General features: G+C 34.2%; 1 protein-coding gene across 1 annotated transcript; it reads left to right on the forward strand.

The window, feature by feature from the left end:
- LOC109822011 (40S ribosomal protein S29) lies at nt 421–8,860 on the forward strand. Its single transcript, XM_020388167.1, has 3 exons — nt 421–580; nt 4,720–4,819; nt 8,569–8,860. Exons 1-3 carry the CDS (start codon nt 519–521, stop codon nt 8,575–8,577), a joined length of 171 nt encoding a protein of 56 aa, XP_020243756.1. The 5' UTR covers nt 421–518; the 3' UTR covers nt 8,578–8,860.

The following is a 10,606-nucleotide window of genomic DNA, read 5'->3' on the forward strand; positions in this document are numbered from 1 at the left end:
ACCTTAAAAAATAATTTTTTTTCTATTGTTAATCCCTTAAATCTTTCAATCAGCCCCCCCCCCTCAGGAGTAATAGTAGCAATTTGACGTATTGCCAAGTAAAATCTATTGTTATGGCCTATTGCCTCCTCCGGTCCTCATAATTTGTTTCAAATTTAAATCCCTTAATTGCTATTTTCATTCTTAATTGATAGAAGTAAATTCATAATAAGTCGAAAATTAGGGGGGCTAATAACATTTCCATGGGTTACTGGTTAAATCATTTTAACCTGATCAGTTAATATCCGCTTACTAACGATCACTACACCATTATGGTTATTTATTGGTGGAATCATTTTAACCTGATCAGTTGATATTTCGGGTCCGAACCCGGTTGTTTAGAACCCGAACCTTATACTATTCCCTTAATCAGAAACTGGGGCTTTTTTATTAAAACCCTAGTCCCATCGCCGCCATCCCTCGCCAAAGCTTAGGGTTTCTGCGGATTTTGAGTAGAAGCCGAGAGAGAAGAGAGAGATATGGGTCATTCTAATGTGTGGAACTCTCATCCCAAGAACTATGGGCCTGGATCTCGTGCTTGGTAACCGATCTCACTTTATTACAAGTTTTTTCTCCCATTCTAATTGGTACTGTTTGTAGTTTTTTGTGGATTTTCCTGCAGTAGTTAGTCATGCAGTAGTATATGAAAAATGGTTGTTGTTACCCTGTTGTTTGTGGAATTAATTTGTGAATAGAGCATTATTTCTAGAATTTATGCTATTTAAGGTCATCACCTTTCAAAATAATTTTTTTTTACTCGTAACCTTTCAAAATAAAATTTTTACCGACTACATCATCGAATATGATGGAGTTTCTGAACAAGTAAAAAGGAAATAAATATGTGAATGAAAGTTGGCGTGGTTTCTATTTGTGGGTTACAAGGTGAGAAACATGCTATTTACTGAACATTGAGCTTGTGTGCAGTATGTGGGCTAGAAATGGCTTGGATATCTTTTGAGATGGGAGTACATTAAGTTGCACCAATGCTATATTGAATGAAAAATTTACTTCAGTGTTATACATTGCGGCCGATTGCGGTGCATATTGTGGCCACAATTGCGATTGGAGCACCACCCCGCAATGATTTCCTCAATAGCGGACAGAAAAAAGCGGCCGGACGGCTATTTACTCGAAATAGTGGTGAAATGCGCGTAAAAGCGCTAAATAGTGGTTTAAAGCGCCGAATAATGCTTTTGAGCTTAACAAGCCATTTTAAATAAACGGGCTTTTTAGAAACTCGAACCAAATCTACCTGAACCCCACCCTAATTCTACTCTACTTAATACTCCTGTCTTTTCTCTTGATATCCTCTATCCGCTCAATACCCCAACCGTAACTCTCCTTTCCGGATCCATTACCTCCCTCCACCAGCTACGTTACCTTCCGCCACCAACTTTGCCGGTGCCACCACCTCCTCCATTACAACTCCTCAACTCCGCCACCTACTCCGTTACAACTCCTCAGCTTTGCCTCTTCCTCCAATCCAACGCCTCAACTGAATGGCCACCACCACCTAGTACTCGATTATCTATTATGGAATTATCTCCGCTCTAAACTCCTTACTAAATACTCGATTTTAGACTTCACTTTTGAGGTTTTCGGCTTTTATATTGTTTGGATTTAGATTTTGTAAATTGCCCGTCGTCGTACGAATTTAGGTACGCAATTCGAGACTTTGAAATTTTGGGTTCGATAGGGGTAGCTTGCTTCGATATGCAAGTTCGATATAGGATACAATGTAATTTTTTTGGGTACGCTTATCACTTTTCAAAGTGTATAGTAGAAAATTAGAAACTAAAAAATGAATTATGCATTTCAATATTTTTTCATACAAAATTCTGCAATACTTCATTTTTATAATTTCTGAATACATAAAACTTAAAATATTAAATATCTTATAGCATCTTAATAAATTTTTTCTATTTTGTAACTTTCTTCCCCTTAACATTAAGTGCATCTTCTGTTAATTCCGAGTCCAAATAATTCCATTTAAGCTCCTCCAACTTACTTGAAGAGTCCTTCAAGTTATTTTGATCCTTATCCCATCCTTTATATAGACCAATTTTGTAATTCTCACAAGATCGTGAAAGACGGTGAATGTGTGAATGGATGAATACTAACTTATTCGCCCTTTCACTGTTCAATCTATTCCTTTTCGCATTATATATGTAGGAATAAGTAATCCAATTTCTCTCAGCCGAAGAGCTACAAATAGGCCGAGACAAAATCTTCTTAACAACATTAGTTAAAGAAATAATGATCTAGAATTAGTTATTAGCTTTAGATAACTTCCACTTACTGAAAATCCAAGCTCATATGCACGAAATCAGATTTGTAAATCAACTTTAGTCCTTCATATAAGTAAGCGGTATGCTAATTTTGAGGAATGAATTTGTGTATTGGAGGGAATCAGTTCATAAATATACTGGGAATCGGTTCGCATGAACTGTTTAACAGTTCGAGGGGGTCCAGGGAATCACGCAGCTATGGTTTCTCGCACTACCACCCCCACACCCCTTGCCTTTTCTCACTGTAATGCCATTTTCTCATCCAAAATGTGTATGAGGTAATATGGTCAATATCCATAGGGAAGATTAATATATTATAGATTAGTTATAGTTGGATAACATAGAATTAATGAAGAAGAAAATAGTGAGGAAAGAGATGGTAGATCGCACTAATAACCTTTAATTTTATTGATCATTACCATTAAATCATCTCTTTAAAGTCAACATGTGATTGCAATGAACTTTATTAACCTATTCCATGTACAATGAAAATAGCTTTAAAACCCTTCATAATTAGTAAAAAGACCATATGATTGACTCCTTTTTGTAAATTGCATGGTACTCACTTCCTCTTTTAGTGAATGAAGACGGTAGCTGGATTTGAACCGAGCAACTTTTTCACATAAACTTGCTCTTTTACCACATGGAATAATTGCCTAGATCTATGTGTTTAGATCTTTAAATTTAAGATAAAATTGGCCCCTTTATCCCATAAAATAGGGAAATCTATGAAAATTGTCCGTTCACGTCTTAAAAAAAGTGACTTGTTTAACCAACAATCTATCAACCAAACATGCCTCAAGGGACAGAACACCCCTTAGTTAAAGGTTGACATTTTTAGTGTTGGGAAAAGAAGGTAAAAGTAAAAAAAAGTAAAAAGTGTGCAAGATTAAACTAAAATAAAGACATGCTCTTGTTCATGTTTGTAGCCTTTCACCAATTTCATGTACCAGCACCTAGGTGACATGGTCACTTCATTATGGGTACGCATCCGTGTCCGGTAGGTATCAGACATAGATTCGTCACGGACACAGCATGGACATGTGTGGTTCATAGCTGCAAATTTTCTAGAAAAATATCCATACAAATTGTGATTTTTTTATTTGAGCTGCGATTATTTTACATTTTCCATTTACTTTTATTTAAGCTGTGATTCTATATAAGTTGCGGTCATTAGTTTTGATTGAACAATTTTTTTTAAAAATTATTATTAAAATAACTTTTTTCCTTTAACCTTAATTATTAGTTTGATCTTACTTGGTTCTTAATTACTATAGATAATAAAAAAAACATATTGTTAGTATATTAATTCAATATTTGATCTAATGTTAATTATATGTGTCTTGCCATGTTCTTGTATCCTATCTTTTACAAATTTGTCGTGTCTTGTGTCTGCGTCCGCGTCCGCACCTGCACCCGTTTCCGTGCAATCTAGAGCAGTGAAAATACCATTAGAACCAAAATGTTCTGATGGGGAAATGAGAAGTAACAACGAAAAATTTCTTGTTAAGGAATGCAATAGGAATGTGAACTTGCGCTTTTCTTACCATTGGACGGTATTCTACAAATAACTAGGTATAAAAGTTCACATATTCATGCATGATTAGTTAATTTTACCTAGAAAAAGGTTAGCAAGAGAAGTTAGAGAATGGTAAGAAGAGTGGGCAAGATTAAACTAGAACAAAGACGCCCTAACTCATGTTTGTGACCTTTCACCAATTTTATGTAGCAGTTCAAACACAGATAGATGCAAAATATTTTGATTGGGAGAAGGAAAGTAATAACAAAAGTTTCTTGTTAGCAAATGCAAAAAAGAAGATGAACTTGCACTTTGCACTTTTCTTACCATTGGACACTTTTTGACAAATTACATAGGTTTCAAGGCTCTCGTAGTCATGCATGATTAGTTAATTTTACGTAGAAGGCAAGTAAGAGAAGGTAGAAAAAGGTGAGTGAGAAGTGTGTGCAAGATTAAACTAAAATGAAGAGTTGCTCTTACTCATGTTTGTGTCTTTCACCAACTTTATGTAGCAGTGCAAACACAATTAGAACCAAAATGTTCTGATGGGGAAAAGAGAAGTGACATTTAAAAAAAATCTTGTTAGCTAATGCAAAAAGAACAGGAACTTGCACTTTTCTTACCATTGGACACTTTTTTTTTGACAAATTAACCAGGTGTTAACTGTTAGGGCTCACATAGTCATGCATGATTAGTAAATTTTACCTAGAACTGTGATCATATGATAGATTGTTGCCATTATGAAGAAAATACATGTATAAGGAATCAAGAGAGAAATAGTTAAAATGATACTGAATAACTTAATGTACACTTAAATAGACGCTTGAATTAACCAGTCGTTAATTTGTTTTTGTTTTGGTTCTCTCTTTTCAGCCGGGTTTGTGGAAACCCTCATGCAATTATCCGGAAGTATGGACTTATGTGCTGTAGGCAGTGCTTTCGCAGCAATGCGAAAGAAATTGGTTTCATTAAGGTAGACTCCTTTGCTTCTTGATATTCATCCCTTTTATGAGTTACATCTAAAAATGTAGAATAATTTTGATGTTTACTACTGATGTCATTCAAGTGAGCATTGTTTTTTGTGAGTCGGGTTAGCCTTGTTTCTTTAAATATCCCTAGACCCCTGCAGGTTATTCTGTTGCTTTTTATCTATATTCGTGACGTTGTTTGATATTGCTTTTCATTGAAAGTAACTGGTGTTATGAAAGGTCGGGCACTAAAGGAGCTGGCCAACTAAAATAATATTATAGGAGAAAAGCGAATAACATCAAGAAAACTTGGGCATGAAGTGTTAGTTAATGAGTTATACTTGGCTAGTTTTGTTCTTATTTGCAATGTCCATTCTCATAAACTAGAGTGAACTATATAGATATGGTTGCATTTCCGGTTAAATTTTGGAAGATTATTTATAGCTTTGTGATAAATATGCTTGATGAAGTCAGTATGACTTAATTTTTGTTATATAAATTGATCGTCAAATAATAAATCAGTGTGGATTAGGGATGGCAAATGGATGGTTTTGGTTGGGTTTTGGTTGGGTCATAAATGGGTGGGCACATTTATGACCACTTAACCATTTATGACCCATTTAGCACTTGCTAAATGGGTTGGTTCTCATCCACCCATTTACTAAATGGGTGGTTCATGGGTAACCCAATAACCCATTTAGTTATGATTATGATGCTTATATATATATGTAAGTTTCAGGGATCTACTTGCAAACTTTCAGGGATTTTTGGTAAACTTTCAGGAGGGTTTCTGCAAACTTTAAGGGGGTTTTCTGCAAACTTTCAGGGGTTTTTTTGCAAACTTTCAGGGGCTTTTCTACAAACTTTCAGGGGGTTTTCTGCAAACTTTCAGGGGGTTTTCTGCAAACTTTCAGGGGGTTTTTTGCAAATTTTTAGGGGGTTTTCTGTAAATTTTTAGGGGTTTTCTGTAAACTTTTAGGGGGTTTTCTGCAAATTTTTAGGGGTTTTTTTGCAAACTTTTAGGGGGCTTTCTGCAAACTTTTAGGGGGTTTTCTACAAACTTTTAGGGGGTTTTCTGCAAACTTTTAGGGGTTTTTTTGCAAACTTCTAGGGGGTTTTCTGTAAACTTTTAGGGGGTTTTCTGTAAATTTTTAGGGGTTTTCTGCAAACTTTTAGGGGGTTTTCTGCAAACTTTCAGGGGGTTTTCTGTAAACTTTTAGGGGGTTTTCTGCAAACTTTCAGGGGGTTTTCTGCAAACTTTCAGGGGTTTTCTGCAAACTTTCAGGGTTTTTTTGCAAACTTCTAGGGGGTTTTCTGCAAACTTTCAGGGGTTTTTTTGCAAACTTTTAGGGGGTTTTCTGCAAACTTTTAGGGGGTTTTCTGTAAACTTTTAGGGGTTTTTTTGCAAACTTTTAGGAGGTTTCAGTAAACTTTCAGGGGGTTTTTTGTAAACTTTTAGGGGGTTTCTACAAACTTTCAGGGGTTTTATGTAAACTTTTAGGGGGGTTTTTTATAAACTTTTAAGGTGTTTTCTGTAAACTTTTAGGGGGTTTTCTGCAAACTTTTAGGAGATTTTCTACAAACTTTCAGGGGGTTTTCTATAAATATTTCTTTCTCAATTGAATCGACTACTTCAGAAAATTAGGACAGAATTGTGAGGAAAAGAAGCAAATGATGACGGGGCTGAGCAAAAGAAGAGATGGACTCGTAACAAGTCTAGTTTACTACCTGCTCGGTTATTTAAAAAAAGCCCTTAATTTGGTCATGTGACAAATTACACTTGGTCGCATACGCATATATCTTCTGCCGACGAAGAATTATGAGCGCCTACTTTTTATATTTATATATCATTGAGGGTGTTTTTTGTAATTTTTAAAAGTTTGAGGGTGTTACTTGCAAATTTGATATTTATAGGGGACTACCGAAATTTTTTAGATTTCATGTGTCATTTGCAAGTTTAGAAAATTCTAAGATTGTTTTGTAGTTTTGAATTCTTGAGGGTGTTTTTTGCAATTTTTAAACTTTGAGGGTGTTTTTTGTAAATTATAAATTTACAGGGGGTTGCTAGTAATTTTTGGATTTCATGTGTCATTTGTAGGTTTTGAAATTTCAGGATGGTTTTGTAATTCTAAACTATGGAGGGTGTTTTTCTAAAAATTTAAAACTTTGAGGGTGTTAATTGTAAATTTTAAATTTATAGGTGACTATTGAAATTTTTTAGATTTCATATGTCATTTGCAAGTTTAGAAAACTCTAAGATTGTTTAGTAATTTTGAAGTCTTGAGGGTGTTTTTCTCATTTTCTACAACTTTTAAGGGTGTTTTTGCAAATTATAAAATTTCAGGGGGCTGTTGGTAATTTTTGAATTTCATGTGTCATCTGTGAGGTTAGAAAATTTTGATAGTTTTTTTTATAATTTTTAACTCTTGAGGGCGTTTTTATAATATTTTAAACTTTGAGGGTGTTTTTTGCAAATCTTAAAATTTTAAGGGGTTGTTAGTCATTTTAAGTGTTTTCTATAATTTTTAACTTTTGAAAATAAGTTTTGTAATTGTTTAAGCGTTGAGGGTGTTTTTAAAACAATATCCATCTAAACGGGTAAATGGGTGGGTAATAACCCACCCATTAATGACCCATTTATCTTTAATAGAAACTATACCCACCCATTTATGGCCCATTTAACTAAATGGGTGGGTTTGGATGGTTCATTTGGCGGGTGGGTATGGGTGGGCAATTGGTTTTGGGTTCATTTTGCCATCCCTAGTGTGGATACACCTTACCACCACCTTTTAAGTGTGCTTATTTTGATCCATTTTCTTCATGCTGATAATTGGTTTTTTTCTCATTTCCTAAGCTTGTCTCAGTTACATGGTTATTGAATTCATTTTACGAAATAGTGCTACGATGTGCAGGATATTTTTTGTTTTTAGTTCATATTCTAAACATAATAATTTATCACCAAACATCACCAACTTTTATTTTTATTTTTGGGTGATAAAAATGTTTTCTAATCATAGATAAATTTGAATTCAAAATGAAAACAAATTTGTAACAAATAGACATTTTTCTACAATATCAATCTTCATGATTTGATCTACCTCTTCCTTCTTCAAATTGCAAACATTCTCCGCAGTCTATAATCTGATTCTGTCAAATCTAGGTATCCAAATTCAATCACAATTGGGAACATTAAAAGGTGATATATTACATAAAATTACCACAAAGTTTGACCTACCTGTTTTGATCAATCTTATTGAGGCTCCCATTTATAACTGATTTTAGGGGAGACCACTGCTAATTAATGCAATAGCATTGTGCGACACATGTTTAACTCTCTTTTTGAACATTAAGAAGAGACATGTAGTTTACTGTATGGAAGTGGAATAGGTGCAGAGAGAATTGGGATGAGAGTGTGGAACAAACTATTAGAGGAAGGTTGTTTAAGGCTTGAAGCGGTGGAAAAGGAATAATTATCAATTAATAAATTATCAATTTGAAGGGAAGTTAATTGCATATTCGTGAGAGAGAGGGAGGGGAGGTTAATTATAAGAGGTAGTGTGTTAATTTTATGGAAGTTCAGGAGGTAAAGCCCTAAGATTTGCCGAGTGGCAGTCTACAGTCTTCTTTAGTATATATGGTATAGATGTAAAACAAAGATGTTCTTCACTCTTTTTATCTCCCAATTTTCTGACTTTTGTTTATGTTATATATGATATTGCTTGTTGATGCATTCCTATTTCTTTTTCTTGTACAGTATCGTTGACGAACTTCTCCAAAGGATTGGAATCCTGGTGGCTTTCGGATGCATCAGGATCTTACCTTCTCCGGGAGATATGCTTTATCTATGAAGTAACTAGTTTTCTATGTTTTTCGTAGTTAGTGAACTGCACTTTTATTATTGAGAGAATTTACTTATATCTGAATCTGTCACAGAAGTTTGACTTTTGAGAACATTGAGTTGTTTCTTTATTGGAATATTTGTGCGCTGAGTATAAATCCTAGGAGTACTATCTTAATCTAGATTCAAAGTCATGTTCCTTTTTTCCTGGCTTTTCTTGCATAGCTTCCTGGTTTAGTTTTCTGGGTGCATTACTGAGTTGCTAGCTTTCGTATCCTGAGGTTTTGCTTCTATGTGTTGATGCTACATTCTTTTTAGCTGTGATTTGAATGATTACTGGATGTTATTGAAGTTCATTGTGGCTGGCTGACTGACGATTCTTCTTCTTAAGAGGTCTTTTATCTTGGATCATGCAAAATTTCTGTTCGTTACTTGTATCTCCATTTGCTCTGCCCTCAGTCGTTCTTGTCATTGATTGGTGATGAGACTGTAAATGTCAGATCCTCAATCCTAGTCTATGTTAAATAGCATGCGCACTCTATATCAGGAGAGCTTATGTTGTCAAACCAGCGTATGCCTCTAAACTCAGCGGATTCATCATTCCTGAATTAAGCCAGATGGGAGCGAAATGTTTCCCTTTAGCCTGTTTGTATAAGGAGTTGTTGCTTTTGTTGTAAAATTGGGTTGCAATTCCAACTGTAAGTTAATGCATGAAAAGCATCTACATAACCTATTAAGTGCGTGATAAATATCATCCATTGGAGGTGATCTAGATTGTTGGGAGGTTTCTATATTGGCTCCCACAGGTTTTGGATTTGATTCCAATCTAGGTTATTTAAAAAAAAAAACATTAAAGGAAAAAAAAAAAGATGGTAAAGGCTTAAACTAAAGGCAAGTCACATATCTTAGTCAGCAATTCACATGTTCAAGAAAAATATTTCTTAAAACTTGAAGCTTGATTTATCGGGGCCCGTGCTGAATTTTTTTTTATTATTATACTTATTTATAAGAAAAACCCAATGGCAACAAAAAAAAAAAAAAAAAAAAACCCAAGGGAAAAAAAAAAAAAAAAAAAAAAAACTCCCTAACTTAAATCTCAACTCAAAAATAACTTTCCCACTAAAAATGAAACCTAAAATGTCAACTACATTAATGAGGTGTTTTGTTTGCATGGAAGTGAGAGATGAAAGTGAGAGAGTGATTTTCTCTTAAACATTTTACATGTTTGTTTGTATGCAAGTGGTTATGAATGTGAAATGAAAGAAAGTTGACATATGTGATATAATGCAATTTTGATTTCCCCTAAAAATGGTGAAGTCACATGAAAGTGATAGAAATGATAACAAATTTTAATTAAATGATTTTAACTACATTTGCTAATTAATCTAATTTTTCCACGTCATCGTCACATTTCACTTTCAACAATAAATTCTTTTTTTTAAATATTGTATTTCACTTGCATTCTAACGTGGATGTGAAAGTTATTTGCAAAAAAAAATAACTTACATAATTTCAATTCACTTTCGAATTGCCAAACACTCTATAACCTAGTTGAAATTATAAAACAAAACATTCTAACTATTTTTTATTCAATCTGAATCAAATCATATCTTCGACCTTTTTGTCCTACATCGTGAGCCAAACAACTCCTAGATGTAATATCTTTCTTTTTGTGTTAAAAAAATAATTTTTATATGGAAACCATCTTTAAAATAGGGGTGTAATAAATAAACCATCTTTATTGTTTTTAATGGGAAAATTTCTTGGAGGAACCAAAAAAACTTGTCTCAAGCATCCTCCTCCCCAGCACAAAAACCTTAACCCCCAAGCCTTAAAATTAAAAAAGAAGTGCAACCAAGCTCCAAACCCACTGCCCAAGAAAACAATTCCCAAATTACTATTCTTCCCAATTTAAAACACAATCCCTTTCCTCCTCCTAATCAGACCCAAGACC

This window comes from Asparagus officinalis, chromosome 8 (genome assembly GCF_001876935.1).
Source record: "Asparagus officinalis chromosome 8, Aspof.V1, whole genome shotgun sequence".
Lineage (NCBI taxonomy): Eukaryota > Viridiplantae > Streptophyta > Magnoliopsida > Asparagales > Asparagaceae > Asparagus > Asparagus officinalis.